The sequence below is a fragment of the Uloborus diversus genome, chromosome 10 (genome assembly GCF_026930045.1).
Source record: "Uloborus diversus isolate 005 chromosome 10, Udiv.v.3.1, whole genome shotgun sequence".
Taxonomy (NCBI): domain Eukaryota; kingdom Metazoa; phylum Arthropoda; class Arachnida; order Araneae; family Uloboridae; genus Uloborus; species Uloborus diversus.
Genome location: NC_072740.1, coordinates 119320243 through 119333692, shown reverse-complemented (window position 1 = coordinate 119333692; position 13450 = coordinate 119320243). Strand labels below are relative to the sequence as shown.

At 34.1% G+C, this 13450-nt stretch overlaps 1 protein-coding gene across 1 annotated transcript in view; it reads left to right on the top strand.

Annotated features, from left to right (window-relative positions):
• The window catches only part of LOC129231143 (uncharacterized), a 165396-nt gene that overhangs the window by 82315 nt on the left and 69631 nt on the right, over nucleotides 1-13450 (top strand). The window contains exon 3 of the mRNA XM_054865391.1: nucleotides 67-188. Within this exon, the coding sequence (XP_054721366.1) occupies nucleotides 67-188 (122 nt within the window). The remainder of the gene's footprint in view (nucleotides 1-66; nucleotides 189-13450) is intronic.

The following is a 13450-nucleotide window of genomic DNA, read 5'->3' as shown; positions in this document are numbered from 1 at the left end:
GTAAATCTGTTTGTCGATGTTTGCAAGTGTTAGTCAACGTGTTAATGCAATCTTGAATCTTCGCAGGCAACTCAAGGCGATATCTGGAGAATGGATGCATGAGTTCAGTCGCTTGTCCATTCGAACATGTGCCAAAGAAACGCCAGCTGATCAAGTGCGGAAAGTTCTTCACGAATCTCAACGGAAAGGTAAAAATGCCTTATCGTTAAATGTATTTGATGTGGTACATAAGGGGTTTTCCACAAATGATGTAACACTTAGTTGGAGGAGTGGGGTTCGTGAAATTGTGACAGTTTGCGACACTGGAGAGGGAGGGGGTAACAGAAAACGTCACGTCACTCATTGTAGTTGAAATAAAAACATTTTTTGCAACAATATGTTTATGTAATATACGTGTAATGTGACAAGACGAGGAGAGGTGGTAAAGTGAAATATGTCATTTTGTGACAAAGGGGAAAAAAGTGTGACATCATTTATGAACAGCTCCTTAGGTATGTTCTTTTTTTTTTTTTTTGGTCATACTTACGCTAAGGACCTATAATAATCTAGGACTCACAGGGTCTTCCAAGCTGCTATTCGAGTAAGATCGCTACATGAAATGATGAAGACTTCTAAAGTTTTGAATTTTGGTTTGCTAATTATCCGCCTAAAAATTAAAACCTTTCGTAATTCATAAATTGCTATTAGTATTAACAAAATATATACTTTTTCAAGACTACGTGGGTAGTACTTTTCTGATTGATGCATTGTGTAGTGAGATGAATCGTCGCATTATACTTTCTCGACGTTAGTTGATGCGTTCAATTTACTTGTGAACCAAGTCTATTTTTATTCCCATTGACGTTTTTCATATAAAATCAGATTAAAATTAATGTCATTAAGTGGTAAAGTTAATCAAATCCGTAATTCAGTCTAACGTAACTGGATAGCACCATGTATCCTTGACATCTATTTTCCGTACATTTTGGAGAACAAGTTAATGTCTCAAATTCAGATGCTATTCCGTTCATTTGTGCGCTGAACGACTCTGTTCTTGGGAAGACGAAAAACCATGCACAGTACTATTAGATTTCATTTCATAATTTGAGGCTGGGGATTTTACGATTTTCAAAATTATGAATTACACATGAAATGGGCCATTTATATGATGCTTAAAAGGGCTTACTATTGGTTTTAGTTTTAAGAGTTCTTAAAAGTGCTTAGTTTTTGTTTTATATGTGCAAAACCGCATAATACTCGGGTTTTTCATGCAAGAAAAACTACACATACGTTGTGAAAAAAAAAATTCAATGATGTAACGAATTTTTATGATTCAAAAGAAGGCAGAACGTGCCAAATTTTTGGAAACGAAAACCAGGGATGATTTATGGTCTATGATTTAAATCGATGATTTCAATCACGATTTAAATCGTTTAAAATTAATTGTTTCATTTTTGTTTAATGTTTGATTGAAATAATTTTTAAAACTAAGCGGGTAAACTTAAATTCTTTTTCTAAAAGCTGATTCAGTAATAGGATTTTAGGTCCTTTAAGTTGTACTGTTTTGAGTGACAAATAATAATAATAATAATAATAATAATAATAATTCTGCGAACAAAACATTGATAAAGAAAGAGGAGAAATAAAATCCATAATTTTTAACTGAAAAAAAAATCATGTTTGAATTTTCAATTGCCTTTGTTTTATTCGGAAATTATGTGTTTTTTTTTTATTTTTTTTAAATAAAAACCTTTAGTAACATAAAATAAAATCACAAATAATGCGGTGGGCTGGTAAACGAATAAATACAATTTCACGAATATATAATCTAAACTCTTTTCAAGAATCTGACCTAAAATCATGCCGTTGTATTTAAATCGGAAAAGAAAACGTAAATTTTAACATGGTAAATCGCAGTATCATTAATAATATTTCTTAAGGAGTGGTTTTTTCCTCCCATCAATATCAGCGAGAAATAAAGAATTCTGCTTCGACGGGTCAGCTAGAATTTCTTAATGAAAATGGGGAAGAAATATTCTTCCCCCGTCACAAAACGAAACGAAGAATCATTTGCCGTGTAAATAATAGATCAGAAAAGTTTTATTTTTTCATCGAATCTCTGAAGTTTTTGCTTAATCGAATGTGCAGTACTTGGCCTATAACGACACTTTTCCGTTACAGGATTGATTGATTAGGATCTTTTGCTGTATAATACTTAAAGAAAAACATTGCTATAGTCCGCCTCACTGTTGTTGGTTCTCGACATATGACAAAAATCAATTATTTTATTGTGGCTTTGATCATAAGTTGAGTCATGACTTAGACAATATACTTCTTTTGGGGGAGTTTTGTGAAAACCTGACGGTGTTATTGGCGCAGATTTGAGGTGGAGTACTTAGACAAAACTATTATGAATGAAACCAAACCAAACTCAGTGCCAATCACCCTTCCCTCTTACCCCATAAGAAGTAAACATTGTTAAGGTCATGGCTCAACTCAGAGCCATACTATACATGCAGCTTGCAAAATTAAACAAACAACGATGCTTCACGAAGAAAACTGTTTCGGCTTTGATTGATTTTTGCAACACTGATTTCTTAGATTTTCAATAAGTTTTGAAGTAAATTTCGTCCGAAGATAAAAACCAAGAGGTAGACGATAATCGCACCTTGCCCTCCGTCTTAAGAACTACAATAGAAAACGAAACAAGTAGCTGTGCTTGCTTTCTTTTCTTAACTTCTTGGGAGATTTCAAAATAACAATGAAAAGTAATAATAACAATAATAATTTTGTTCAATCATTTTTTCGCACCATTAAAAATTTACACCTTTTTTTTTTTTTTAATCTGATCTAGAACTATCGATTAAAACTTCTTTTTGAAAAAAGTCATATTTTTAAAGTAATAATTTTCGTCATTGGCGTTGCGAGGGTTCACGTTAGGGAGGCGCAAACAGAAGTCAAACAGGGTAGTTATTTTGTTGTGGGAGGGGGGGGGGTTAGTTTTTGTTTAAGGCAATTTTTGCTTGACACCGCATTGTGATAAATCCAATTTTGATTTTTTGAAGTGTCCTAATAGTTACTTTTTGTATCTTTAATTTTCGATATTTGTAGGATGCGGATAGAGAGCACAATGACTACGAAAAGAAAACAGATAAGAACATATTAGAGCAAACCAGGGCCCGGGAAAAGCCAGGTGGGGAACAGGGCAAACATTACTGTTGGGACCCTCCTCCAGGGGCGGACTGGGTCCCCCAAAAGGGCGCCAACTTTAACTGTTAAAGGGCGTATAAAAAATACCATAAAAGCGCACAGGACAAAAAAAAAATAAATAAGTAAAAGCGGAAATGTTTGAGGACTCAAAAAAAAAAAAAAGAGGCATAAGACGCACCGCGCAGGTTCGAGGGCGCAGGGGGGTAGGGAACAGAAATGTACAGGTTTGAGGGCACAAAAAAAATATATAATAAAAAATTCAAACGAAATCACACAGGTTTGAGGGCGCAAATACAATAAAATAAAATAAAAGAATGGTTCGAGGGCGAGGGGGATAGAAAAAAGGAAGTCGCAGAGGCTCGAGGACACAAAAAAACCGAAGGCGCTCAGGTTTGAAAACGAAAAAAATAAAAAGGAAAAGCGACGGAGCTCAGGTTCAAGGGCGCAAAGTTCAAAAAAAAAAAATCGAAGGAGCGTTGGTTTGGGGGAGCAAAAGAAAAAAAAAGCGAAGGTACACAGGTAAAAAAAAAAGAAAAAAAAAACAAGCGAAAGCGCGGAGAAGACGTTCGAGGGCGAATTGGCCCGGGGGGGGGGGGGGGGGGGGCGCTGTACCTACGGCCCAGTCCGCCTCTGCGCTCCTCTAGGCCTTAGGGTTGCCATCTCTCTGAATTTCATTCGTGAACTTTGCTTCAGTAAACTGTATTGCGGACACAGTGTTTCCCCAATTTTTGCAGCAAGTTACCATAGTGAAATCCCAATAACTCACGCCATCATAAACTGTTTATCAGAAATTATCATCATTTAGGGGGTCAGGCGGATCCATTGCCTCCCCCTGGATTTGGGAAATTAATGTATTTACATACAAGTGGGCGTGGTTTTTGCTATTTTTTGTTATTACACACCCTTTGTCCCCCCCCCTCCCGAAAAATTCGAAGTGACAGACATGTTAGAAACGATTATGTTAAGTGTCTAGCGGACTAATGTAATCTGTGGTGAATATTTAGTATACAAAATAGCTGATATTATTGGTAGAATTTTTCGAAAAATAAAATAAAATAATGATAATAAGAATTGATAAATGTTTCATCAAGAACAACAACAAAAAAACTTACTATCTGATATGATTCAAGAGAACAAGAGCATAAATAATTTCATAAATAAATATCTTTTTAATTAAACGTTTTCCATATCATGACTTCCATATTTTTATACATGTGATCTCTCTCCAATAAGAGTTTAACTTGTGAAAAGCTATATTTTCAAGAACTGATTGTTTGTAGTACTTAAATGCCATTCTTTATTCAGTTTCGATGTTCATTTTTTTAAAACTTATTTACATTTCAAATATGGGAGTGTTTGGGGGCCCGTCGCAGTTGGGGGTCCGGGGGCTGTACCTTGTTTGCCCTTGCGGTAACTAAACACTGGGGTGAATCAGTTCATCACCAACGAAAGCATGTAATAAATATTTTGAAAAAGAATAATTGCCATTTTATTGGGCCTAGTGTCATAGGTGAATTAAGACAGCTGATAACGTCCAGTGGTTCATTATATGTAAAATACTCAACTCAATCTAAAAGTATGTATTTTAAGAATGTCAAATACGATAATCCGAATATTTCATTTTCTCTACTTTATATTACCTTTTAATGGGGATTAAGAACTCAAATTGACGAGAGAAAATGTTTGTTTGCTTCAAAAATTTAAATTTGAGGTTGAAAAAGAAACTAGTGCAAGATAAGGAGCTGAATATGCTTTTGATCAAGTGAAGGACATTTACCTCTCCTTGCTTCCCTCTGGCATGGCTACTCTGGCTACGCCCGTATTTGTCGTGTTTCGTTTTCTACCACAACTGGTCATTTGACTGGCTAAGAAATAAATATGTATTAAGTGTCAGTGCATACTACTGGACAAAAGTAATTGCATGTTTTAGAAGACTTAACGTTTTTTTTAGCATGACACCTTTTTTTTTTCAATTCAACAGATACTTTTATGTCAAAATGTAAAATTAGTTTAAATACAAGATGTGATTGAGTCATTGAGCTGAAGAAATTATTTAATTTCATGAAAAACAGAATATAAGAAAATAAATGTTCAGGTTATCAGAAATTGAAATCCATTTCGTTTTCCCTTATATTAAATAAAAGCGAGTTCAGTGGCGTAGCAACATGAAAACTGGGTGTGGGCAGCTGAGCTTTGCGAGGCCTCCTGATTATAACTTCATTATCTTTCTTTTTAATCGGGCTGCGTGGAGCAATTTAACCTTTTGCAGACCTAATGCGATCCCCAATATGGCATCCAGTCTTTCATGTGACGCCATTTAGGCGCGGATATGAATGACTGATAATTTTGGCACCCATTTTCCCACCTAGTGGCGCCTGGGTTCTCTTCGATGCGAAACTGCACTAGAGTTTTAATTTTGCCAAGGGTATTCAAAGCCAAAGGAATGCAGAAGTGGCCTTCATGTACCGCATAATCATACGACACGGGCGCTGACGATTTCCTGCATCTCAAAAATCCATCGACATGACACCAAGGGTTAAACCCCGGCACCACAGTGCAGATGGACAGCGCCTTACCATCTCGCCTCCCAGCCTACTATGATTATAACTAAAAATTACATTTGAAGCAAGTAAAAACTAATATGGCATTTACAATCCATAAAGTCACTCAATCGGCTATGGATAAAGGCTTCGACATCATATTTCAGTATTTTTATTTATTTATTTATTTTGTACGCTAATACAGGAAATGCTAAAGCTTGTAAGTGCTAGAAGGAAACTTAAGGCTTGAATGTTGACACATAGTTGACATCTTTCTTTGCATTCCTAAAAAACTCTAAAGCAAAAATTAATTTCTTAAGATCCTTTCTACACCTTATAACTTATCTCTGTAGTCAAAAATGAAAAAAAAAAGTCGAAAATGGCGTTTTTTTAAAATTTTTTTTTTGTATTTTTTAATTTTTTTATAAATATTTTACCTGGAGTAATTTGTTTTCAACATGATGTTGAATTGTACCCACCTTTAAATAGGACGTAAGTAAATCTTATTTATTAGTTGTAACAAAATTATAAAAGATTATGTAGAGAGGTAACTTGTATACAAATTTTCGTAATCATTTCACAACCACTCATTAAATTACGTAATTTAGAAAGTATTAATGACTCAAAAAAAAAGACGAGACATTAATTTTGCACAATTGCAAGCCAAATTATTAAAATCTTGTACGCCAGGGCTCATAAGAAAGACGCCTAGTTGGAAGAAAAAGAAAAAAAAACTATAACATGCAATTTTGTGTCTAATTTTACCACTCGATTAAATATAAATAATTCCCTCTTACTCACAATTGGGCATTCAGTTTAAATATTTTGAAAAACTTAACTGATTTGTGATTTTTTTAAACTCCTCTTCATCCGCGTTTTGGTTGCAGGTAGCTAGCTCTCACTATCTGTTTTTCACGAGTATGGAATTTTAGTTACTTAAAAAAAAAAAAAAAATCCTATAAAATGCAAATTAATGTTTTTCATACTGGTCTAGAGTGTATTACATGTGAACAGAAAAAGGGAGCCATCTAGATCTGAACTCTGCCCGACTGACCCAGAGAAATAAAGACAAAAGTCATTTTCATGTTTTGAAAGTAAATTTTGTAAAAAATAAAAAGTTTCTATGGAACGTTTTTCAAGTGTATATGTGAGTTAAAACTTGCCTCAACTTACCATATAAGAGTTAGACTGGGGCCAACGAGAAGTCGCGTCAGCCTAGTTGAAAACTAGTGGCTGGCTTTTGGAAGAGCCCTGATTAGTATGATTTTTATAAGTTTTATGTGGGGAGGGGGACCAGTGACCAAACTGAAAAGGGGCCCGCCTTTGATCTCGGCGATTCTGAGACCGACACAAACATAATCATTGAAAAAAACAAACATTATCATTGAAAAAATTGTCTTCTCATGCACGAAACTAGGGATTTCCTCACAAAATGCAACTTTTTGCTTTTGTGGGGAATGGTGCGTTGCATTCAACCACTTTTTTTATAAAAGGAGAAGGTGATTGAAAACACAGAATGGGAGATATATTATAAAATTGTAAAGAAACAATAGTAATAGGACTAGGGTTTCCAATCCCGTAATCCCGAATCCCGCATGATATTTAGCGGGATTAATCCCGCAGGATTGAGAGCAAAATCCCGCAAGATTTTCCATGCAAACGTTTTCCAACCTTTGCGGCCCATAAAACGGATATTTTTACAAGTATCATCTGAAGTTTTAATCACTTTCCAGTATATCTGCAGGAAGAGTAAGAAAAACTCTCTCATACTATGAACGGTAGATTTAACATTCAAGAAAACAATAAAATAGAGTATATTTTTGTGAAAATGCGTTAAAAATATAAACCTTTTCGAAAACCATCACTAAATATTGAAACCCTGAAAAATGGACTTTAATAAAAATTGATAAACTGTATTACAGAGTGCAAAATCCGATGGAGTAGACTGAATGCAATGTTTGAACGCTTCTGTAAACTTAAGGAATACTATCAAAACCTTTAACTTACTAAAAGTGCGCATTTTTTCCGAAGAAGAAAGCAAATAAAAAATCTGGCATTTTTTATTTATTTATTTATGCTCTCTAACCTGTAGAAAGTGCCTTCCGATGTCTTTGTCACCGTGAGATATATAAAGTACCCTACAATTGGTTTGCAGAATTCGCGATAACTACTACTTTATGTAACACAAGCAGTCCTTCCAAAAAGCACACCTTTTTCAATTTGATATAAAAATTGAACTTTTAAAAGAATAAAGTCAATACCGCGGGATCGGCTCCTTACAATCCCCGAAATCCCGCGGGACTGAGATTGGTGCGGGATTGGAAACCCTAAATTGGACTAATGTGTTAAAAAGAGTTAATTTTTAAATAGGAAAAATAAAATTACAGACACTGCCCGATTAAGATATCGAGGGGCCCTAGGTTAAATTATTTTTTTGGGGGGCGCCCTGTTTCCTGATTGTATAATGATAACATTAATTCTCTTTCGTACATTTCTTACAAAAATGGATCACATTGACTACATGTTTCACAGAATATCATTATATTTGGTATTATTAGATAACTTCGGATATTTGGGTATTTTATGATGTAAATCAGTTTTGTTGCGAGGCCCCTGGTGGCTCGAGGCCGTGGGCTGTCGCCCGCTTCGCCCACGCCTTGCTACGCCACTGATTGAGTTACAATTTCAAGTTACTGTGAGCAGAAAAAATAATAAGTGAGTGCAACTGAACCGAAAAACATTATGGTTTTGCGCCGCCGCTCGTTTGATTACAGCAGCCGCTCTTTTAGGCATGGAATCCAGAAGGTTTTGCAAAACACTTTTTCTTAAAAAAAAATAATAATAATAAAACAGCATTAAAAGGCACATTTTTTGCAGGAAAACTGCATACAAGTGTTTCGCTGTTTCAAGGAACCCCTTTTTCAGTGCAAAAAAGTGAGCTTTTGGATGTAAAGACATTTTATCGGATATCTTTACATCCAAAAGCTCGCTTTCTTGCATTAAAAAAGAGGTTCCTTGAAACCCTGAGACACATGTATGTAGTTTTCCTGCAAAATTTGCGCCTTTTTGCGTTGTTTTATTTTCTTTTACTTTTCAAGCATAACCCTAGTAACACAATAGCTTGGAAGATGGTTGGTCAACGGTGGAGATTATGATTGGTCAACGGAATGTCCGCTTTGGCAACCGTTACCCAACCAACCATTAGCCAACGAAGGGCCAACGATCTGCTGCAGTACCTAACAATTTCCCAACAATGGCCCATCGAAAATATTCACGGTTGCCCAACGATCTCCAACGGAACTGTAGTGCCATTGTTGGCTCATCGTTCGTTGCTAACCCACCATTCCCTACCGTTAGCCACCGTTGGCCAATTATCTCCCCACCGTGCGTGTTACTTGGGAAAGGTATTTGCTCTATTATTACTATTCTTTTTATTTCATGGTGCCAAACTTTAGTTATTGTTTCACTAAACTTATTTTCTTCATTCGTGACATCTTGAAAAGATGATAGATACCTCAAACTTGCAATACTTTTGGCCAGTAGTGTATGTTTAGTTATAAATAGAGCAACAAATTCTTATCTCCGAACACTCAGTGTTGTCAAATTAAACTCGACTCGAACAAAAAAAAAAAAAAGAAAGAAATTTTGCCTTTTATTACTAACTGACTCAAAAGAAAGTCAGTTAGAATATTTCATGATAAAAAAGAAGTTTTGAATAATAAATCTCGGACCATTCTTTTGAGCTTTACGATTCGCTCTTTATCACTTACCATATTTTCCAGAAAACTGTAATAAGAATCTAAAAATTCTTCTCAAAAATGCGTTATGTCTTAATTAACGAAAGCAAAAGTAGTCGTTCTGACTGTTATAAGAACCTAAAAACTTTTCTTAAAAATATGTTTCCTCTTAATTAACGAAGGCAAAAATTGTCGTTCTGTATGCTGCAAGAAGAGCCAAAAAAATTCTTACAAATGTGTTACGCCTTAATTTACGAAGGAAAAAATTGTCGTTCTGTATACAGTAAAAAGAACGTAAAAATTCTTAAAAGTGTGTTACGTCAAACGAAGACAAAAATTTTCTTTCTCTTTTCAAAATCACCTGCAGTCGCTTTTATGTTCTGCGAGTGATTCACTAGTCTTTTTCTCAAAAGTAAATGAACGAACTATTGTTAAATCTTTCTTGCAATTTGGAATTAGCTATGCCTCTTGATGATCATAATGATGAAGAAGAAGAACATATTCGATCACGATAAAGAAGAGTAAGATGACAGTGACATGAGTTTTTCAGACTTCTTGAAAGGTCAGTTTGCTATTTAAAATGTACTAAAAATTTAATAATTTTTAAAAATCATGTTTCAAAGTTTCGATTTTGTCAAAAAGAAAAAAAGAAAAAAGGATTAAATTTCCTTGCCGTTTTTTTTTTCTACCGGAATTGAATTCTCTTAAGGTACAAGGTGTTTATAAAGTCTTGCACTGATAGAAAAATTTATTAAATAAAAACCGTTTAAGATTTATACATAATTATTTTTTTTTTGTATTGATCCTTATCTCATCAAGTCCCCCCCATTAGCTGGGGTTGAGGGTCAACCCTCCAGAAATTTTGATTTTAAGACATATAGCCAATTCTAACGTGGCAGTTTTTATCCATGTAAGGACTGTTCCGCCGTATGCAGATAAAGGGCAGTAAATTATTTTTCTTTCATTTTTTTTTTTTTTTTTTTTTTTTTTGCATTTTTGTCATCTGTTGCACGTTAGCTTCATTGTATAAGCTTGCATATTTGGTTTTGCGCTTAAGAAAAGCTGCGAAAAAAACGTCTATTTTCAACACTTCCCTATTGTTAATATTGAATCCAACACACATTTCTTCAAATATCTCGAGAACTCATTTCTGCAGATGCTGCCTACGGCACAGTTATGACCAACCCCCTCCTCCCCCAGAAGGAAAATCCTGACTGCGTTAGTGCCTGGAACGAGGTTGAAAAGTGTCTAAATCTTCCTATAACTGAAAGTTGAGATAAAGATTGAAGTTATATATATATATATATATATATATTCAAGCAAAATAACAAGTTTTAAACAATATCTAAGAATAATCATGATGTGAAAAAAGTAAAATTAAAGCAGCAATTACTAGAAAAAGGTTGCAAGGTTGAATCCAGAGCTCATCAGCCGTGGAGGATTCAATAAATATGGTCAAAACACTAAAAAATTAAACTACAAATTAAAAAAGAGAGTGTTTAAGCTGCAGCATATGCGTTACACTATATATTTACTTGGCTTTTTAGTTTTGCTGCGTTGTGCATCTATGAGCTTTTGGTTTGGTCTTTTCAATATTCTTCACTTCTTATGATCAAAAGTATTGGGGTACTTTCAAAAATTCATTTTTACGGATTTCTCGAGAAATAAAAGACCGACTGCTCTGTAATTTTTTTTCACCTAAAAGATATACTCTAGCTATCATTTTCCAATAACAATTAAGTCTACTATTCATTTAGGGGACCAGCAACAAATTGAGGAGACGAAAAAAGGTATTTTAATCATTTTTCGTTGTAAATAGCTGCGAAGGAGCTATAAATTTCAGAAATAAGTTAAAAATATATCAAAAATTTATTTTTATATTTTCTTGAAAGTACTCTTATAACCGCGGAGATACAAGCATTTCTTTCAAAAATGCCAATTTTATGAAAGGTTTTCGGCTCATATCCCGCAGAGTTTTTCGTCAAACGGTACTATACTTTTAAAATATTTGACAGCATATTAGAGAAACATAATACTAAAATTTGAAGTTAAAATATTGAAAATTTAATGAAATATGAATGTTTATAGCAATTAATTTTTCACTGCGCATGCGCGAAAGATAATAATTTACAACCTTTATAATATAAAGCTCAGATATATTCTACAACTCATAAAAAAAAATTCCACCTCAATATCTTTAAAATTTAAAAAGTTATCAGCGATCTAATGAGCCGAATTTCTATAATTCTTGGATAGGCGATGAATAGTAAAGGGTCGTTCGCAAACTGGCAACACTTTCCGAACGATCCCTCACGATTCGTCGTCTAGCCTAGAATTAATAAAATTCGTCTCATTAGATCACTGATAACTTTTTAGATTTTAAAGATATCAAGGTAGAATTTTTTATGAGATGTAGGATATATCTGGGTTTCCGATTATGAAAGTTTTGCTATCTTTCGCCCATGCGTAGTGAAAAATTACTTGCTTTAAACTTTCATATTTCATTTAATTTTCAATATTTTAATTTCAAATTTTATTATTATGTTTCTCTAATATGTCAAATATTCTGAATGTTTAGAAACGTTTGACGGAAAATCTGCCTGATGTGAGCCGAAAACCTTCAAAAACAATTTGCAGTTTTGAAAGAAATGCTTATATCTCCGTGGGTATAAGAGATACATACTTTCACGAAAATATAAAAATAAATTCTAGATAGGTTTTTAACTTATTTCTGAAATTTATAGCTTATTCCCAGCTATTTACAATGAAAAATGATCAAAAACCTTTTTTGTTTCCTCAATTTGTTGCTAGTCCCCTTAATGAATAGTCGACTTAATTTTTGTTGCAAAATATTGGCTGGAGTATACTTTTTATGTGAAAAAAATTACAGAGCAATTAGTCTTTTTTTCTTTAGAAATCCGTAATATATATATATATATATATATATATATATATATATATATATATATATATATATATATATGTAGATTTATATGTGTGTGTGTTTAAAACTGATGTATTTTTTTAATTAATTTTCTGTGTCAGTGTATGGCTTTATAAACACTCTGTATAAAAACTACATATATTATGGTTGCTTATGATCTTACGTGTACGCAAAAATTTACTTTGAGCGGTCGCGAACATATCTTTATTTTATTTTTAGAGATAACTTAAAACGAAATTTGGAGATTTGTGTGGCAAAGTTTGCTAACTTGACTATGCGCAGTCAAGTTAGGAAAACTTGCCATACAAATCTCCGAAAAATTCAGTTGGAGTCTCTGGACATGCAGTGATGTTTGGAAGACGTCAAAAAATTTAGTGGAACATGAAATGAAGAACGTCTCGCAGACGTCAGTCGACAGTGGCTCTTGAAATGAGTGACATCTCGGGGACATAAAAATTTTCATTCTCTGCCATCGTCCACTTCATCCTTAGAAAAATAATTTTTCTTTCGTTTAAATGATCTTTACAATGGTTTACACTGTTTTCGTAAATATGGATCATTAAGATTAATTTTACTCCGCTGTGAAATGTCGATGACTCTTTTCATTCCTTGGGGGGGGGGGAGAAGCCCCTAGATATAGGCCCTATAGCGCTGATTGTAAAATTCTAATTTGATGGTTCCATATCGTGCATAGAATGAATGGACGCATTTCGTAATTGCTAATTGCATTATCACCTAAAAAGAAGGAGAAAAAAAAGAGTGATAGCTATTTTTCTGTATGAAGCTCTTTTCGTTGATTAAAAACTCCTAACTGGTAGCTCAATATGCGCACTAATATGCATTTTAGGTCGAAAGTATATTCAAGCTGTAGTGTTTTTAGCAACAAAATCTTCGAATATGTTACGAAAACGTTGGGCTCTATCAGGACCCAATTAGGATATCGGCAGACCCCTAGGCCAAACACTTTTTCGGGGCACTCTTGTAGTCAAACTTTACAGTTTCAGCCATTAGCTAACCATCAAATTAGTTGCGGCCTATTC